We start from the raw sequence: 20,599 nt of genomic DNA, 5'->3' as shown, positions 1-20,599 counted from the left end.
TAGCTCCTGTCCTCTGGAAATCCAGTGGGAAGCCGGTGTCTCTGGTGTTCAGCCTCAGATTATATCCACGATGGGATGCTTGGTTCCTCCCTCTGGGTGGAGCATCTCACAATGGGGTGATGAGTCATGAGGCAAAGTGTTGATTAGGCTCATTAACAGAAGATAGTCCGGAGGGAGTTATCTCTGAGTCAGGCGGCAGGACAATGATGGGCAATTAACAGAAAGATAGTCTGGGTGGAAGAGGCAAGGAAACACTGCCCCACCTGATTTCAACAGCTGATGGGGATGGTAATAGAATACACTGCAACCCAGGACACCTTTGTCCTGATACTCCATACCATAGATGTCCTGACTAAACCCCTGAGTTTTGACTGGGGAACTAGTTTAAAGGCATCCTAGGTACTGTCGAGTTGTAGGGACGATAGATTACAATTATATTTTGCACTGTTGTTTTGTTACTGTTCTATGCACTTTTAAGTTACTAAGAGTTACAACCCAGCTTTAAAGAAAAAAAAATAGGGAATTGTTGCTGCCTGTTCCGAGCTTCCCCTCCCCCCTCCCAAAGACATGTGCTTGAAGCTCCTTTGTTCCAAGCGCGGGCAAAGCCAAATGTAACTCAAGACTCTTCAGCAGGGTCTGATTGGCCGCTCGCCCCGGGTCCACCCCCAGTCCTCCCCTTTCCCCTTCTCCTAATAAAGATGCTCGAGGGAAGGGAAACGCCCTCTCGCAGCTCAGCTACCTTCCTGTGAACATCTCTGGTCGTCTGTCTCATTTAAAGGCTTCTAACTGCAGGGAATTGAGCGAGCAGGGAGCTATATTTCTCCCTCTTTGCTTCTGCTGATGGTATTTGTTCTGCAGCTGATTCAGGTACCGATTTTAGAGCTACTAAAGTGCTAGATCGCCTGTGCTACCTCTCAAGGCTGCTCGAGGCTTTCTAAGGCATTGAAATACAAGCGCTAGCCGGTAACAAGCTGAAAAGATACCTTCCGCAATCACATGCCATATTAGTTAAATACGGTTGGTGACTGATGTGTTAAATGTAGGATTTGGGAGTCTCATTCATCCCTTGTTTGCAACAATTTAAAGAAGCAGTAACTGTCCCGTTATCACTGGAATAACATGCCAGTAATGCTGGGGTAAACAAGAGGTAAACCACACCTAACAGAGCATAAAACTGACCAAAACAGTAATGGCCCTATGAAAGGATTCTGTCTCGAGGCATTATTCCCTATGTCCCATGTGCCTTTTGTTGTCACAGCTACAGACTACTGCAAGAAACTGCCCTCTCTTTTCCGCAGCAAGGCCATGAATCTTTCTCTAGAAGCTATGACTCTGAAACAAGTAACTTTTCAGCTGCAGTAACACTCCTGCCAACTTTCTGTGGTAAAGCAGCTGGTTTTGTATGCAGCCTCAGATATGGAGTGTAGCTTTGGGTCAGGTATCTCCCTACGTCTGAATCCTCATCAGATGGAAGGACCTAACTGCAGTGTGTTATATGACAGGTGAAGCCAGTGCCACCACCGTGCTTCTGCAGAACTCAGGGGACTCTGAACACCTGAATGTGATGGAGGGCCAGCTCCAGCAATTCTGCAGAAGTGGAGTGACAGAGGAGAATTTAATACTCATGCCACAGCAGCATGATCAATTCTTGCTCCTTTGTGTGCTTGTAGCTTACAGGTGGCCAATCATATGTATACAAATTAGGATATTCAAAAAGTTGTATCCCATCTCTATTATCACAAAAGCCTTCCCTAGTTTGTGTCCCTGTTTATGCTGCCTTAATTTTAGACATAGGATATCATATTCTGGAATTATGCCAATGCATCTTTACCTTCCCATTCCTTTACTGATCCATTCTCTAAAGTCCATAATATCAGTGTCCCTCCCTCAAATAACAGCAGCAAGGGTTGCTCATGCTGGCTGAGCTGGAGTAACATAGCTTCCAGCTTCTGCCTCCCTTCACGCCTTCCCTTCAGTCTGCACAAATAGCAAAACAAAGAGATATGAACTGACAGAAAATCTTTTCCTCTCTGGGTGTTGTCAGCAAGTAGTTGGCTGCCAGCAACTAGATGTGCTCTCTATCCCTGCTGACTGAGTGGATGCTGGAAGGATGTGGACAATAAGGGACCTTTCATCTTTCATCTTCTCCCTGTCCCTGCAGCTGGTCACAGTACCTCCAGCTCCCAGATATGAGTAGAAATAACTTCTGCTATTGTTTCTCACCTTTCAGTATTCCAGCAAGGACTAACAGATGCTGTGCCCAAATCCAGGCCAACAAAAAAGTTCAGTGCTTCTTTGGCAAACAAACTTTTAAGCAGCCCTTCTAAGGAACTTAGTAATTCACCAGGACTTCTGGTGAGCACAGACTGCTCTCTTACATGTCATACTCCTGCCTTCTGTCCTGATATTCATTTGATCAATGGCTCACGTGACTAAGAGTCTCTTGGCAAAAATGCGACAATTATTTGCTTTTCAAAATAAAGTAAACTTCAACTGATATGTACAAGTTCACATCAAAATAACATATTCACTGAGTTGAACAAAGCCAAAAAATCAAGCTTAAAAAGCCTCCTGGACCTATGGGGAGTGAGGGTTCCTTACTGAGTGGCTTTTCTACAGCTCCTCTCTCTGGGAGGATGCACCACATCTTTTCATGAGAGCCACATCCAATTGCAGGTCCTCATTTCAAAATGAGCTCTATCTAACTCTGACACAGGAGAGACCTCCTGCCTTTGAATGTCTTCTTACTCTGACCTAATGCCTTCCATCACAAAAGATTCCACAAGACCTAGTTCAGCCACTATCTGAGGGCAGCCACCTATGCAAAGGAAAGGGGCAATGGTTTAAAGCAGGGCACACACAGAGAGGAACAGACAGAAGAGAAAAGGCATTTTCTAAGCAATTGAAACCACAGGAAACTGTGGATGGATAACACAGAATGACCCAGTCTGGGTCACTAGGACTAGTTCTTCACCTTTTATGAAAAAAAAAAAAAAAAAGGAAAAGGAAAGGAAAGGAAAGGAAAAAAAAAAAAGAAAAGAAAAGGAGAAAAAAAAAAGAAAAGGAAAAAAAAAGTCTTTAAATGGTCATGACTTTGGCTTTGCTTCTCCTTTTTAAGAACCATCTCCAGCCACACAGGACCCCAAAAGAGGACTCTGGTTCCCTACTGATTTACAGGGGAAGGCAACACCCCCTAGATCACCCCTCCAGTCACCAGCCAAAGGTTATTTGCATTTCAGACTCCCCCGTGCTGAGAGTGGAATGAGGCCAACACACAGACTGAGAGGGTATGAAGTTACCTGAACCGCTGTTGAGATGAGAAGAAATGAAGCTGTAAGCTTCACATATGGACCATGCTTCATGGTGAGTGCAAGCCCCTTACAAAAAGGAATTGCTCTGTCTGAGTTTAAGGCATAAGGATCTAAGAGAAGCAAAATACATAAAATAAAAATCTTTTCAATAAAGGAATGTGAAATAACTATTATTAAATCAAGGCATATTTAAATGAAACTTACCATCCCTTTCCTTTACTCCAAGAAAAAGAATGACAATTCCAAGAAGATATACACCTGCTATGACCCCTGCTGCAATCATGTAAACTTTTGCCTTTCAAAAGGAAAAAAAGACATTTGAAATTGTGACAGGAGAATGACATGTCATTATGAAAATTTCAGTCCCTTCTTGGTAAGGCACCTGCAAATGAAGAAATGCCCATCTGCATACAGCCAACTGCCTATCTGCTACCTCTCTGAAAAATGTTCACTTCTGCAGTTTGTTTATAAACCACACCTGTCTTAGGATAAATTCAGGGCATATAAGCATCTATTTCTTGAAGAAAAAAAAAAAAAAAAAAAAAGAGGCTGTGAACAAAAGGGTTACTGTCTTGGCAACCTGAATGTTTTAAAAATTTGCTTATATTGAGACTAACTACAGACACACACAGTCACCTAATCAGAACCATGCATAATCCACAGAGGGATTCTAATTTTCAGTAAGTCCAGACTGCAATCTGGAACTTCATGGTGGATGGGAGAGTCCTCAGTACTGATGTAAACATAGTTACTACAGTTTTTGCATTTATACATGATGATAATAATGAATTTTAGAAATCATACTTACATGCCAATGTTTTGAGTATATGGTAGCTTGCATGCTGGTTTTCCCAGTTATTTAGGGAAATATTCAAGCAAATTCAGAAATCTTTGCTTCCTTTTATCCAGGGGAGCAAAGCCTCCAAGGATACTTCCCACACCACAAGGTCTCATTTATTATTTCTGACTACACTGACTTTGGATTAAAGCTTTAAAAAATATTTTGCTTTAGTATGATGTAAAAATTTACTTTAGAGTGTGTTATCAAAGATAAAGTAAGTGCTGGTTAAAAGCTTTATGACACAGTGATTATTTGATAGGAAAACTGAATTCCAAATTAGTGGTTATATATTGTAGATGAAATTACTATAATTCTAAGAAGAAGGTGGTAAAAAATGCAATCATAAGAATGTACTTCCAAATATAAAGACACTTAGTATAGGTGCAAACATATTCAGATGAACCATGTAAGAATAGAAGATTTTCAAAAAAACAGCTTTTGTTAAGATGTTTACATTTCAGAAAATAACATGGTGAAATAAAGGAATGTTCTTTATATGGGATAAAGGTGAGGGATTTTTTATATCAGAGATATAAATTAAGTCACAGAGTACTTTCACACTGCTGGTCATGGCCTGGACAGAATACAGAGAGCAGTAGTGGAGATGCCTGAATTCACTTAAACAAGGCAATTTCAGCCTCAAATGCAGCCTAGCCAGGAGAGAATGGTCTGAAAAAAAAGGATAGTAGCAGGACTCCTTTGTGAATTTTATATTTTGTTTTTACGTATTTGTTAATTTGCTGGAAGCATTTGAATTAAATATTGTATTTCATAGGCCATCATTAAATGTAATTTGAGCTTACACTATCAAGAATACTCATGGCAGGCCAAATAAGGTTCTCCAACCCTGAACAAAACTTGTTAGCCCATCTACAACTCTATCAGTACCCATGCTTGGTTTCCAGTAATAAAGATACATTCCTAAGCTTATAGTAACAACTCCAGGAGAGCTTAAAAATAACCATTTCTTCCATTTCCTTTTTTTCAATAATGAGCAAAATAATATCAGTTGTTCACTAAGTGGTTTTTAAAACTAGTTGTGCTCTTGAGCAGAGAAGAAATAGTCCTTGTAACAAAAAGGGTCAGGGCCATACTTCTGAAAGGCACTAACAGAAAGTCAAGATTTGCCCTCCTCTAAATATTTCCTGATGGAGTTTCTTCAAGTTCATATAATCTAGCCCTGCCTCAACTTGTGACTTAATGCCCATCAGTCATACAACCAAAATTCAAGATCCAACATCTCCTGTTTACTGTGCAATTAATTAGGTGCATATTCTGCTGTGTGTGGTGTGAACAAGGGACAGGTTTCCAGTCACACTGCAACTTCTTCAGATCTGAAAAATGTTTGTGTCTAAAAGCTTTCCCATAGTTTCCCAGTTTTAGTATCTAGTTTAATGAAAGATAATGCCTCTACCTACAAACTCTGGCTACTTCATGCTATGGATCTTTACTAGTTTTAAAAAATAAAAAATGACTTGACATTCAACTCATTGTGAAGTTTCTTTCTCGATCTCCCTCCTACCTCAAAAAGGACAGGAAAGCACAGGTGATTAGACAGAAAGGAAATAAATCAAGATTGTGTCATTTTTTATGTGAAAGCCATTTCAGAGATTTCAAAATAGCAATTGGGGGTTTTAGTCTGAAGCAGATTCAGACAGGGAATCTGCTGTGCAATGAAATTCAGCTTGCTCCATGACTTGTCAAGCTACTCATCTTGACAATTCACAGAGGTATAATAAACACAATAGTGTTTTACATCAAACCATTGTCCCAGAAGCTAAAAAGGAAGACAGGATGATGTTCTGTGTCTTGTTAAAACACACACTACAAGTTACCAAACAAGCATCTTCCAAAACACATTAATCAGCCATAAAATGGTATGGCCACTTAGAGAAGCAGCCCAGGTGTCCTCAGACAGTTGCCCAGATCAGCTCTATGAGAAGCCTGTGCCAGAAAAAGTAAGGAACAGAGAAAGCGAATAGCGTCTGGGAATGGGGCAAGGCCAGGACTATTCCCTTTCCTGGACCACCAGTGCTGATGCCAGAGTATGCGAATTCAAAACATAGATAAAAACATGCCTTTAGCTTGTGATTTTACTGCTGCTGAAGCATGGTAATAGGAGCTACTCAACCACATTAGGAAGAGCACAAATATGTACTTCCTCATTTGCATCAAGCATTTGAGATTAGATTCAGGTCAAGGAATCTTCTTCATAGGGTATTTTATATATTGGTTGGTACTTGCACTGAGAGAGCAACAGATGAAAGCATAAAAAGAAAGGATGAATCTAGAAGTTGGTAAAATGGAACCAACAATCTGCTGATTACACAAGGTAAAACCCACTCCACAAGGTAATTGTTTGATTCAGGGCCTGTTTCTAGACCACTGGAAACAATTGAAGACTATCAAATTGTGCTAACTGAGGTTTGGAACCTCCCAGATATAAAACCTTCTTTGTTTCTCAAAAAAATATAGAAGTCAAGTACGAGGAGATTAATTATTTGTGAAAAATTACAGGAAAAGTCTGCCATGGCAAATTAAATAAACAAGCATGGATCCCTAGGTTCATTCCACATGTGAACCACTGAGATCTGCCCCCACTAATTGCCTGTTACCAAACATTTACTTATAACAGCGCTTTGTACCTTCACAAAAGTACAGATTCCAAATAGGACTTACAGTTTCACTCACAAAATTGCCATTTATCTGTACAGGACATCTCCAGTGGTAACTCCTTTGGAAAGCAGTGTTGCTGAACTGAAAGATCCTACTATAGCCAACATTTTTTCATAGAATCATAGAATGGTTTGGGTTGGGTGGGACTTTGAAAGATCATCTTGTTCCAACCCCCTGCCATGGGTGGGGACACCTTCCACTAGACCAGGTTGCTCTGAGCCCCATCCAACCTGGCCTTGGACATTTCCAGGGATGGGGCATCCACAGCTTCTCTAGGCAACCTTGTCACTCTCATTGTAAAAAAAATCTTCCTGATATCTAATCTAAATGTACCCTCTTTCAGTTTAAAACCATTCCCCCTTGTCCTGTCACTACAAGCCTTGGTTAAAAGTTTCTCCCATCTTTCTTAAAAGCCCCCTTTTTGTACTGAAAGGCTGCAGTAAGTTCTCCCTGGAGCCTTCTCTCCTCCAGGCTGAACAAATCTCAGCCTGTATTTACAGAAGTGCTCCAACGTTCTGACAATTTTTGTGACCCTCCTCTGGCTCTTTAGCTTTTCTTTCTAAGCTTCTATAAACTGTAAATCAGCCCCTAGTGAAAACAAAGGATGGCCATGTCCCTCACAGCTACTTTATAGGTTTGGCACCCCCTGCAAAGCTTCTCAGAGAAATTATGCTGTCACACTGAGGAGGGGTTGCAAAGACAGCAAAGATGGGAAGCACTGTTTGCAACAGGGTCACCGCCTCAGCTCCAACATCACTGATTTCAAGGAAGTCGCATTTGTGCTCATGCAGATGGATATGATATGGTATTAGAGGAACATCCCCACCCTTCTCTGTATTTTATACATTTCAATGTGTTCCCATAGACACTTACTTGATGAGACAGGGGATCTGAGGGGTCTGGAATGCTGGGAGCATCATGCCAGGAGTCAGTGGTGTTTAGTGAGGGATTCACAGTGCAGTGGGGAGAGACATGAGCACTGGCCACAATCTGCCCCTGAAGTGCAGCTCCAATCAAGGTCCCAAGCACTTCCATGGTCATTCCTAAAAAACAGAAGCACAAATGTGCGCTGAGGATGAGAATCTTGCTCATTTGTCTCACTGAAGAGAAATGTCATCAAACAATTTCCTTTTACAGGAATGAGTAATGCAAAGAACAGCAGAACTGGAAGGTCAGTAATAGAACAGTTTCAAGGAAAAAGAGTTTTGTCATTTGTTTTTCTGATCAGCTTTGAGAAGAAGCATCCACACAAGCTGCATGAGATGCTGAATGCTGAGATTAAGAGCCACAAGTGGATAACGTGGAGATCTTTCATCTTGAGGACCAGAGTAGAACTACTTTTTAAATGCCATTTTCTCCAAAGCAGGACTTGGAGTCATGACATCAGACTATTCATCTCAAACTTGACAGTAACTTGTGAAATACTTATCTAATCAGACCTCTGAGTCCTCCAACTGAAAAATAAAGTGATACCTCAGGTTTATGGAAATAGTACAGCTACAAAACTCTTGGAAACAGCAGGTGCTGTTCTTAATTGCCTAAGGCCAGAGTCAGGCAGAACTATCTACCTCTACCTCAGAGAATGATCCAGATCACTAACTCTCACCAGAAAAAAAAAGATCATCTAAAAAAATAACCAAAGCCTCCACTTAGGAAAGCAAAAATCTAACCATGGGCATCATCTCATGAAATTGATCAACAAACTGACCACATCTTGCAGCTCTGTTGAGGAGAATGGTGAGAAATTTGGGTTCTAGACCCTCCTCACCCTGAGGGATTTCAAGCCTACCATGCCCGTTTCCCTGCAATATGACCATACCCAGCATCCCCATGGGCAGGAGGTACTGAATTCCTGTCCTAGTTCCAGAGACTCTCTTTACACATTTTGCATAAAGATGTATAGGGCCGACTGCATGAACAGATTAACGACAGGGGCAAAGTCTCTCCATTTATGAGGGAATGGACTTCTCATTGACCCAAGATTCAGGCTTTTTTTCTATTTTTTCTCTTTCAGTGGCTCCCAGAGTCCCATGTTCCTTTCTCAGAAGCACCACAGGGGATTCTGAAGGGATGCTTCCAGAGCAGGTTGTGTCCTGGTGGCTATCATACTCCCCTCAGGAAGTGACAGGCATTTCAAAAGCTCCTAGGCTCATGTTTATTCAAGTCTCCTGATCTATAACAGCCTTCCTGGATGACGTCAGACACGTGGCTGTTTGTGTGCTCCTGTAAAGGAATAAAAATTCTTCACCATCTAAAGGGACGGCAATGCACACAGACTGCGAGGGGCTCAGACAGTGCAGAAATGCAGGCTGTGTGTGGTTATGCAAGATCCAGTAAGGAAAAGGGAAGAGAGGCTCCCTAGGAGACTTGGACCTTTTAAACTATTGCTACTCTCTTCACAAACTGCAAATGCTTTTGAGTGGAAAATTTGAGGTGCCATGTAACATTAATTTAAACTAATGGGAAGTAAAAAAAGCTCCTTGCCCAAACTTCACATCCAATCTTACCAGCAACGTTGCAATTCAGTCCATACACACAAAAATCCTGGCAGATGGTAGAAATCTGTCTTGGGGTGACCTTATGATGTGTATCCCATATTGCTGCCTATGCCCAGAAATTAATTCCTGTGCCTTTCTATGCCTCTAAACAGAGGATATATTTCTAAATTTGGCCAAACCGGAACAAAATCTAACCCAAATCTGGTCTGAAGTGTTTGGACGCAAACTGGTCTCAGCTGGGCGTTGCAGAGCTTCCAAACTCAGTGCAAAGGCAACCCACTAAAATCACCCTTTCATTTAAAACACCACCTACACATTTATAATCTTTGTCTAGGGCTCTACATCTGCATTTTATCAAGCCCTTGTATAGAATAAAACTCAGAAGCATCATTAGAGGCACCAGAAATGCAGCCAGCATGAAACTTTATTTTCTAAGTAGTAGCAAGAGCTGAGAAGCAGGTATCCTTCAAAGTTCTTGTGTGCTCAGAATTTATGATGTACTACTTTCCACATCAGCCAAGAAAGCTGATCTGCCAGCTGATTGTACCTTGAAGTAGGTTATATTTTGGCCAGAATGTAAGTAGGATTTATGTTAAAGCAACTTGGGAATCCAGTATTTCTACCTTGCATTCATGGTAACAGCAGAATAAAATTTATAATAAGTAGTTCTTCTTGTCTCCAGCAGAGGGTAATGGATCCTCTGATCCCAACCTTATTTTTAAGAGCACACTTCATATTGCACAGTTGTTTTTCTTTAACAGTTGAAGAAATGCCTGAACAACTGACTGCATCCAAGGCAGTTTATCAACAAGAAGAATCCTCTATGAAGCCCAAAGAGAGGCAAAAGGGTTTAAGTAAAACACTTACCAAAAAAGAAAAAGATAAAAAACCAATGTTCTCACATAATCATAACCATTACAAGAAAACTTTGCTCCAAACAAATATTATATCAACATACACAAAAATACCAACACTTGAGAAGTCAAAACTATGGTTCATTCCGCCACCTTTATTTGGTTTAGGAGAGCAGCTGTACACTCAGAAGTTAAACCCTTTCTGAACAATAAAATTACACTATATATGTGTGACACCTCTCAGCCACGGAGTTCAACAGCTTTTATGAGCACAAGTTTCACGTGCCTGTGAAGCCTTGCATGGGACTAGAAGATCAGAAAGCACATTCATTTGGATCACAGCCTCTGAAGACATAAAACCAGACAAGAGAAAACACTAGGTACAGGGATTTATTTAGAATTTAGGCCAGATGACTCAGAATACAGTCAGTGCCAAAGAATATAACACAACTGGAATCTCCTGCTGTTTAGTCCTGTCCTGTGACTGCCAGCCTAGACTTTTTCTTAAAGGTAGTTGATGATAATGCAAATTACAACTGTTCCATGTGTCTGAACAGGGATTGGGTTGCTCAGGGGATATCGTATCTAGAATTTTTGACATTACATTTTTATCTTTCTGTCTATTTCGCTGTGCCTCTGTGGGTTTCAACATAATCAAGTATGCTGAGGGTTAGAAGGACTAATGGAAGAGAAAAGGGATCTTGCCAGGAAGAGAAAACAGATGCAACACAAAAACCTACAAGTTATTCTAAAGCAACACTGAAGGACAAGTTGAGACATAGAAAAGTCTTTCATGTAATATTTGACTTCTTTCTCTTTACCTTGCTTAATGCAGCTACACAGTAAAGAAGGCAAGAAAACAGAGTTGAAGAGAGCAGGAGGGGAGCAATTTGTTCTTGCATTCAATTTATGATCTATACAGGAAATCTCGAAAATATTTTCACTGCACTTCCTTTGGTCTGACTGATTTGCTTCAAAGGAAAAAAGTTTGTCTGGTTTATGTTGTTGAAGAGCCAGAGATATGGTCGGGAAAGCCTCATTCTTTTAACTAATACAGTCAGAGTGCTAGTTATATTACAACAAGATCTGCCCTTAAACTACCTGGTGTACGTCAGAATTAATTAAAAAAACACAGATGAAATGAAAAAAGAGATTTCAGTTGGTGTGAACATGCACACAAAATTACTCTCCTTTTTGGTGAGGTTAATTGTCTTGGTTCTATGAATTCTCAATTTTTTTTCAGAGAAAACAAGTTTGGGATTTGAATATAACATGAAACACATAAATCTAAGGAAATATGAACTAAAGAAAAGAAGGCAACAAAACAACAAACCCAAAATAAAACCAAAACAACAAACTCCTCACAAAGACTTTCATACCTACTTTAATTGAATGTTTCTTGCTTTTCCCCCTACAAATCACCTTTAAATGAAATCATTATTCCTTGCCCTTGCTTGGTTAAGAGTGATTTTTATTGTTTCCTCTGGCTAGCAATAAACCAAAAAGAGTTTTATAGCTAATCAGACAATTTGAGACAATGAAATATTAATGTCTCCTATCTAGATAGAAAAATGCAATTCCTTTGAAGACAAATTAATTTTCATCACATATTAAAACATTCTTATAAAAGTCCAGTTTAGGGACACAAATCATGAGGAACTTCCTATAGATTAAGAATGATTTTCAGTAAAACTCAGTCCTAATCCCCAAGAGAGAGCCCAGATCAAACTCACGATATGCTGTTGCAGAATCTCTGTCCTTCTGGTCTGTGCTGAGAAACATGGTGAGGGCAGAGTATGGTACTTGGAATAACTATGGAAAGAAAAAAGATGACTTAGGAAATGTCAGGGTAAAACTTCTGTATTCCTTTGATATCCAAGAAAATGGTTTAATGGGACCTCAGAATTAATTTAGAACATTCATTTAGAACATTTAGTACCCTCAACCAATTTTTTAGCACAAAGACCTGCTTCTGTCTGGTTTGTAAAGGATATAAAAGGAAATCAGTATTTTTCAGAAGACAAATAATAAAATATGAAGAGGGTTTACCTTAATGTTGGGCTCCTTCAGTTTCCTTGGGAAAACATCCTTCACAGATAGACTCTAAAGAATTTGGCTTTCTTTGCACTAGGACACCATCATGTTCCTAGCTTGAGCTAACTAACAGGAAGCAAAGCCATAAAGAAGAAATATAGTTTTCCACTTTATTCAAGCCAGAAGACTACACATATACCCAAAATATTTCAAATATTTGTCTAATTATGTAAATCCAGGAGATAATAGTGAAAACTACTTTGTCTTCAGCACCATTTTGCCACACACTCGTTAACTTAAGAATAAATTAAGAGCACTGCAGGGGAACTGGGACATAAACCTGCTAGAACAATCAAGTTCTCTGTGGTGTTCCCACCACCCCAGAGATCTGTAGCCAAACTAAGTCTTACAATGTTTGTACAATATGGATTTCTGTTCACCTCCATCAAACATGGCAAGTGTGTACATTTTCAAAACTCCGCCATGGAAAATCTGTGCTTCTCTTTCAAAAGAAAGAGGGAAGAAGTTATTTAAAACCATAATGGACGTCTTCTGGACCATCTTTCTACCGGGGGGGAAAAGGACCTAGAGAAATATTGATGCTTAACACAGGAATACAGAATTCCTAATCTGCTCCTGAGAACAGAAGTTATGAGAAGTTGGATGTCTAACTGGAATTAGGAATCTAAACATCTATACAAGAACGAGTTGAGGGCACTGGTGGTAACCCAGATGAATTAGCAGTTCATTTGCCAGAGAAAGCATTGGCAGAAACCATCAACCAGCAGGAAGTTTGATAAAAGGACATCTGCCTGTCCCTTAAACTCACTAGAAATTGAAGTAAAATGTGAAAACAAGTTTACTGAATAGGAATGCTTTAATATAGACAGACAACAAGTGAGTTACTGCTGAGAACATCATGAACCTGTAGTCTACTTACTGTGGTCAGTGCTTGGAAAAGGCAGTGGAAAGTCAGGTACCAAGCAACTCTTCCTGATACAAATGGAGGCAGGTACCACATAAAAAAATAGGACACTATCGTGAAGGGTGTACATGCCAGCACCCTGGAAAGAAGATTAACACACATCAGGAATCTTAACATAATGATAGCAAAGCACATTAAGTTTTCCTGCTAATAATCAATATAATACAATTTATTTTATGTGCAGTTTTTCTAACTGAAGTAATGTCATGCTTTTAAATATCAAAAGTTAGTGTGCATTAAATACACAGATTAATATAAAATACATTAATACTAATATAAAATACGTAAATACACATGTCAATACTTCCATAAAGTAGAAAAAAACCAACAAATCTGAAAGAAAAGAGCTGCACTTAAATTAATATCCCTCTCAGAAGAGACAAATTTCCTTGCACATGCACTGCAACAGCACACCTACATTGCCATTCCTTGGCACATGTCTCAGATTACATATTTATTAGACAGAACCACTGAAAACTAAGCTCTGTCATTATGTCTCTGCATACTCTAGCAACTTTTACATGAGCTTACTTATTACTGAGATTCCCTCTTCTAATTTTAGCACCTTTGGTTTTCCCCTGAATTTAGTCTCTTCACTGCTACTTCAAGCAAGCACAAATATGTTGATAAACTTAAAAATACTGAAAAAAGGATAAGAGACAATGGAAAGCTCCTACACTCTGTATCTAATTGGGTATATGATCATTTCCTCCTTTTAACTCCTAATCACTTCAAACACAAAAGGATCATCTTCTGGAGAAAAAGGTGGCTTTAAAAAAAAAAGAAACTTATATTCCAGACATTGCCATTAACCAGCAATTAATTACATTATTCTAAAACCTATTTCAGGCAAATAGCACTTGTCAAACTTCATGACACAGAATTAGTCAGATGTTATTATTTCCTAAAAGTCTGAGCTGCAGCAGCATCAGGGCTATCCTGTATTCTTGTAAATCAGGCATCAAACAATGTATTTAGATGACCAAGATCCTAACAAAAAATTTCCAAACACATAAAAGAGAAAACAGATTAATCCCTTCACAACAGCACTACTGACGTTGGGGGTCAGCTGATTATTTTGCAATCGTGAACTGAAAACCTGGAATACAAAAGAGTAATGTGGGTAAATAGTTTAGTAAAACAATGGCTTTCCCACACTGCTCTTTGGGATGGACAGCATCACTGGGAGCTGAACATTTACCAGGAAAGTGCCAGGTTCTGGTATTCTCTGTCCCTCTGGTCCCCAGCCCACAGTTCACCCACAGCAATGGAAAGCATAAACAAGGGTAAAATCCTAACACATCTCAGGGAATTTACCTTCCTCTCCAAAAGCCTGAGCTCTTCCAGATGGTTCCAGGCAGAGTCACCACACTAAGTATCTTCAGTCACTTCTTCGTGCAACTTTTTATCAAAAACCCTCTTAGCACTGTTGTCCCCTTTCCCATATTTTCCTTTCCTCTCCAATGCCAGGGAGTTTTCAAAGCCTCGCTGGAGCTGCTGAATATTTGATTGTCTGCTATCATCTCTTTTGACAAAATGTTCAACCAGTATTTCAAGTCAATGTCTGCTTCTGCCTTTTAAAGCCATTAAATAAGTGATTGATGACTTTGTATTATATTGAGGACAGTATTAAGTGACAGTTAAACATTCACCTCTCTTACGAATGTTCCTGCTTTGCTGGCAAGCTTTTCTGACTGAAAAAATTCCATTGCTTCACTCTAGATTATTAAGAAGTCAGAAAAATTTCAAAATACTGAAGTATTTTTAAGCTAAGGGAAGCCCCATTTTTTGCTTTGTATAAAAATGGCCTGAGTCTCAAAGTCTAGGAATAAAACTCCCATGAAAATACTAGCATTACCAAAAAACCCCAGACAAAATCGTTCGTAAAGCAAGCAGCTGTTTGATGAAAGGCGGGGTTAGATAAGCACTTTTCCTTTAAGAAGTGCAAGATGTGCTGGAGCTGGTTTACAGTGAAAAGGGCTGATAAGTTCATGCTTGTGCTTGGACAGGAGTAATTCTAACAGCAATTTAACACTAACAACAAACACATGCACTTGCTGTATTTTCAGAGAACTTAAAAAAGAAAAAGCATCAGAACACTTCTAATGGCATTTGTATAAGAATTTCATTACTTTCTTTTTGAATAGCTTTCTTATTTGGTTAATTCAGTGGTCATTAAAAACCACAGCATTTACCTGGCCTCCAACCAAATCCTGAAAAGAAAAACAGCAGCAAGCTCCTCTTTTCCAATGAGACTTGACAAAAAGCTTAAGTTCAACCTGAAGGCCCTGTTCCTACTGGGCAAAGAGCATCTGATCTCAGCCTTTTTCCAATATGTACTTGCCTTCTCTCTTTTGTCAGATATAAGCTGCCCATGGACAAGTTTCTGCAGTTGTAAAAATGCACAGCAGAAAGAGAGCCACCAGCTAAAAACTGGGGTTTTTTCCATGAAATTCCAACTTCTTTGCTTAGGACACAACATTTACTCTTAGATTTTTGTTGTAAATCAAGTTTGTGGGTTATATAAATTCAAAATTTCCAGTTAACTCAAAATATCTTACAGTGCTTCCTTATAATGTATGAGATAAAGTGATGAAAGACTCCCTATTTCACAAAGTAGTCAATCTCCCCATGACTTCCAAAATACTAAAAAGCCAAATGAACACATGCCTTGTGGCATAGATGACCTTGAGTTCCTTTATCATGGCCCGATCTTTTCCAAGTGAAGGCACTCTAGGACATAAGTAGAAATAAGTTCCAACTTTGTGGAAGACTGAAGTCCAACTAAAGAAATCTAGACAGAGACGAAAATTCAACCACAGATTTAAGAAAAGTTTTAGATCTCAGCTCCCAGTTTTGTTAAAAATACGGTCTCTTGGCTTTATTTGTTTGTGTCTCCAGTGTTAGAAAATCTCTTCTGTGTTTTCATGCGTGAATAAGTTAAAGATGACATGACAATTTTTTGGTTTTATTTGATATATGTGGAATGAATACAACCCTTGACTACTTCAGTGAGGTGGCTGTATGATCACAACACTCAATATTCACATATACATGTAAATACATGTACACATTTATGCTTACCAAGGCATGAGCCGGCCAATTTTTGTCCATCTACTTTTGCTAATAAAAAATCCAGCAACAGGATCAGTAACTGCACCTGAGGCTTTGCCAATGAACAGCACCAAAGAGGCATGAAATGGAGTAATCTGAAAGTACAGACAGAATACAATAAACAAGATCCATTGTTTCACAATACAATGAAACAGCATAAAGCAACTTTCCAGAAAAAAACACCTCAGTGTTTTAAAGAATAATGATAGTTCGTTTACAAAACACATCTGCTGCTGTCATAGAGATTCCTATTGGTTACCTATAGCAAACAAATGAGACACTGAGAGAGGTGCTGTGAATTAAGGGATTAGAGGGGAAAAATGCAAGGAAGGGAAGATCCTGAATGTGTTTAGGATGAGGAAAATGGATCAGATAGTCAAACAGCATAGTCCTTGTTTTAGTCATACAATCTGACAGAGTCCCTCTGTAATTAGCCACTTGTTTTTTCCCCCCACATCTCCATCTCCTCAGATCTTTACCTTGACCTGATCTAGAAAATGGTGGAGGGGGTTGTTTACACGCACTAATGCTTTTTTTCCTCTCCTGAGATTAGCAACAAGGCTGCCAACTGGTGGCATGTGGCTGAGGAAGAGGTTGTTGCACAACAGAATTTATCCACTCGAGACTGAGCGGTGACAACTGAATTGCGTAAGGCACATCTGTTCAAATCAAAGTTGCCAGCACGTGTCCATCACATCTCACTTGAAAAATGTTCATGGATTACGAAAGAATAAAATGGCCAAGAAGAAAAACCTCTGAAATTAACCCAGGAGGACCTATATAGAAATACAGTTTATCCCAGGCAAGGCAGTTATTTCTTCACATGTATCTGTGCAGAGCTTGGGAATTCCCATCACACAATAGTTAAAAAAGGTGGGTTCTCTTCCAAGTGCTCTATTCATGTCATTGCAACAACAGTCCTGAAAAAAAAGCAGTCATTGAAACCTATACAAATATGAATGTTCCTCACACCAGTTGTTGAGAGAAGCTGCTGAAACAGCTTATGTGGCTTAAACAGCAAGAGCAGACAAGATCCCTTCCTCTCTGTGCTTCATCACACCAGTGCTACCATGCTGGACAATGCAGCTGATACAACACCAAGCAGGTGTTGAGCAGGTATCCCCTGCTTTCCTGCACAGGATATTGTCTCCCAGGCAGCATCACCAGGCTTCCAGCTGGTGCAGGTCGCCTGCCTGCAGGATTTGCTGTAGGTGTTCTCTCAGAGGTGAAAGAAGGAAGCAGTGACCTCTAAATGTCCTGGATGACCAGGACAAAAGGCAGGTGCCACGGACTTCTGTCATCACCCCTGTTACATTTTAGCCCAAATCAGGTGAAATTGCAGTGACAGCCAATCTTCCTGTCACCACCAGCTCATCACCTTTGCTGGCCCGTGTCCTCCCACAGACAGGGTGGCAAGTAGCCCACCAGCCTTGAGGCAGACTCGCCGTGGGGGCTGCACCAGGACAGCCCACAGGTCACTACTGCTCCTCAAGAGACAGGGCAGGCAAAATAAGCACAAAATAGCAGTCAGAAAGATAGAGGGGTTGAAATACTGCAGTTATGAGGGACACAAGAACACAAAACTACAAATTAGGTGAGTTCCACATTGGTGTTTTGTTCAAATAACTCGAAGAGACAGAAAGGAAGTGGATATGAGATACACAGAGGTGGAAAAAGCTTTGAGGAAAAAGCAAAATCTCTTTCATGTTAGGAGTGGAGTCTGCATAATCACCCTGTCTTCATCATTGGTATGAGCTTATACATCCCTTGGCTGCATTTTCCTGTCTCCTAAATCTAGACAGTGTCTGTCAGCACCAATGCCAGAAACTTTCCAGCATTAATAAAATACAAGACAAAATATGCTAAATTCACCCATCTCAAAAGGAATAAAAACCAGGATCCTTTTATTGAGAGGTTATTACAGAGAATTTTGGTGTTTTCTAGCAATTTGACTCAAGGATCCTGTGTGGTTTGGAGTTACATTTATGTCTGTCGTCTATACAGGTAATTTAGGTGGAACAAGGAATTCAAATTGAGAAACTGTAAGTTACAGAAAATTAATAAAAATATAATTTTCTTAGGATCCAGATTATGTATGAAAGATTACACTTGGTGACTTCCACATTCTCTCAAGAAGCTAAAACAGTTCTGCCCTCTAAATGGGCAAGAAATAAATCCAGGTAGTGACTATAAAATTACATCCTCACCCCTGAAAACGTGTGGAAAAGAACACAGGATTTCAAAGCCATTTATCAGGCCTTGAAATAAATCCTGTCCCTGCACGACTACTTCAGAGAACAGACTAAACCATCAGGGAACAAATAATTAAGCCCCTTAATGAAAGTGTAAGTATATTACAAACATTTAGCAAAATTATTGGGTTTCAGTAGAAGCTTGGTAATAAAATTAATATTTTGATGTCACTAATTTAGGTAGTGCCCAAAGATGCATGGATGGGACCCCAGCTTTCTGGACAATGCACACAAACACATGAAGGAACAGTCCCTTGCTTCAAGAATTTTCAATTTCTGTGATAAGCAAAGAATGGGGAAATTGCCATATTTCTAAGCACCCTGGGAAAATGGTGTTAGGGTTTTTCTCATTCAGTTCCTGCTTCATCATCTCCAATGTCTTGTATTGCCATCCTTGACGTCAGTGGGCAACAGCTTCAGTCAGAGGGGCTCCACCTCCCTCCTGTACCCCCAAGCTCCTTTTTCTGCCTCCAACTGCTCTGATTCCACACCATCCACTTGACATCTTTGACACTGCTGTCCAAAACTGGCTCCTTTTCTACATCTTGTGACTTTGATCTCAACAAGACACTCATGATGACCTCAGTTGTACATGCCCACCTTACTGTGTTGCCAATTTTATTAAGTAAGTCACAAGTCAGTTTTTAATACCGCACTTTTATAGGAAAAACATCAACCCAAACTTCTGGACACCTCCAGTCATATATCCTGTCTTTAGACAGCATGGGTAATGATATCTGACCCAGAACCTTCTGTTTTTTTCCAGCAAATAGGAACAGTCATCAGTGCTGAAGTCCCTCATGTAGTTTTACATCTGTTCTCACAGTCCCTGCAATTTGGCCTCAACTCCCTAAAATCCTTTTTCCTATCCTAATACTTTCTCTATCCCACCTAGTAACCATGCAAGCACCCAAGACAATCCAAAACAGTAAAAATTGCTTATGGATTGATTTTCTTTGTGTCTCTGCTGTTCTGAAATCTAGCTGGAGCAGCTGAAACTCAGATGAATGGGATGACTCCTACTGCTTTGTTTCACCAGGTCTGATTCTGCACCAGAGAGCCACAGACTGGAAGCAAAGAACCTTCAGGAAGGATAACTCTGCTTTCCTTGCCACGAAATTACCTTAGACAAACCAAATAAAATTTGTGTGAAATGATGTTAGCTACTAGGTGCAACTGGAGTGATTTTTAACTAAACCAAATGAACAAAACTTCACAACCTCAGCATGGTGCTATTAATGTTTTCAGATGTCTTGTGTCTTACACTCTTTGACTCTTTACACTGAGAACTCATTTTCCTTGTGTCTGCAAGTGTGTGAGCTCTACAGCACCCAAAGTTCTAATAATGCTCCCAAACTAAAAGTGAACAACAGCCACCTCAAGACAGAAAGGAAACTAGTGGAAAAAAATTAATTCTGGACAAGTTTATGTGGTTTCCAGGATGCTGAACAGCTAGAGGCAATGACAACAAGACAATTTGAAATATTTATTAGCTAATTCCCCTTTTATCATTCCAGGGACATCGCTGGCAATATCAGAGTTAAGTCTACAGTCTGCAAATGTTTCTTGTGCTACTTACATGGGCTATGTCTAGCAGGTAGATTTGCAGGAAGAAAGAAGCAGCACTCCCTGCCACTTGGTTTGGGGCACCTCCTATGGCATAACACAGTTTGCTGCACATCGAGAGCCTGTATTCCTGTGAGAGGAAGCAGAACAAACTCTGAGTAAACCAAGGTGCACAAGTTAAAAGCTACACAAGTGATAAGGTTAAAGTCTATAGTTAGCACCACTTTAATGTATTTGCTTCACAGCTATTCTGCTAATAAATCCATATGCCCTCAACCCCTATCATCAACAGGCATTTGGGTGCTCGTTACTTTGATTTTTAATGGGTTTGTTCTCTAATTCAGCCCGTGAAAACAGGTTACAGTGTTCCCAAAAGTGAGTTGTGATGACCCTCAGGCTTACCTACCTTCTTCTCACAAGCTATTAAAAGGAAACAAGTCTACAATTAAGCAAGAAGCAGCAGGGAAG

The 20,599-nt window shown here is 39.9% G+C and overlaps 1 protein-coding gene across 1 annotated transcript in view; it reads right to left on the bottom strand.

Moving 5' to 3' along the window:
• Positions 1 to 20,599, bottom strand: part of MFSD2B (major facilitator superfamily domain containing 2B) — a 58,577-nt gene that overhangs the window by 32,937 nt on the left and 5,041 nt on the right. Inside the window, exons 2-8 of the mRNA XM_039568411.1 lie at positions 20,145 to 20,261; positions 16,284 to 16,408; positions 13,155 to 13,278; positions 11,914 to 11,992; positions 7,702 to 7,871; positions 3,516 to 3,606; positions 3,300 to 3,421 (exon numbers count right to left, since the gene is read on the bottom strand). Coding sequence (XP_039424345.1) covers positions 3,300 to 3,421; positions 3,516 to 3,606; positions 7,702 to 7,871; positions 11,914 to 11,992; positions 13,155 to 13,278; positions 16,284 to 16,408; positions 20,145 to 20,261 — 828 coding nt within the window. The remainder of the gene's footprint in view (positions 1 to 3,299; positions 3,422 to 3,515; positions 3,607 to 7,701; positions 7,872 to 11,913; positions 11,993 to 13,154; positions 13,279 to 16,283; positions 16,409 to 20,144; positions 20,262 to 20,599) is intronic.

Source organism: Corvus cornix, chromosome 3, assembly GCF_000738735.6.
Source record: "Corvus cornix cornix isolate S_Up_H32 chromosome 3, ASM73873v5, whole genome shotgun sequence".
NCBI lineage: Eukaryota > Metazoa > Chordata > Aves > Passeriformes > Corvidae > Corvus > Corvus cornix.
Note: the sequence above shows the minus strand (reverse complement) of the source record. Positions and strands in the feature narration are given on the sequence as shown.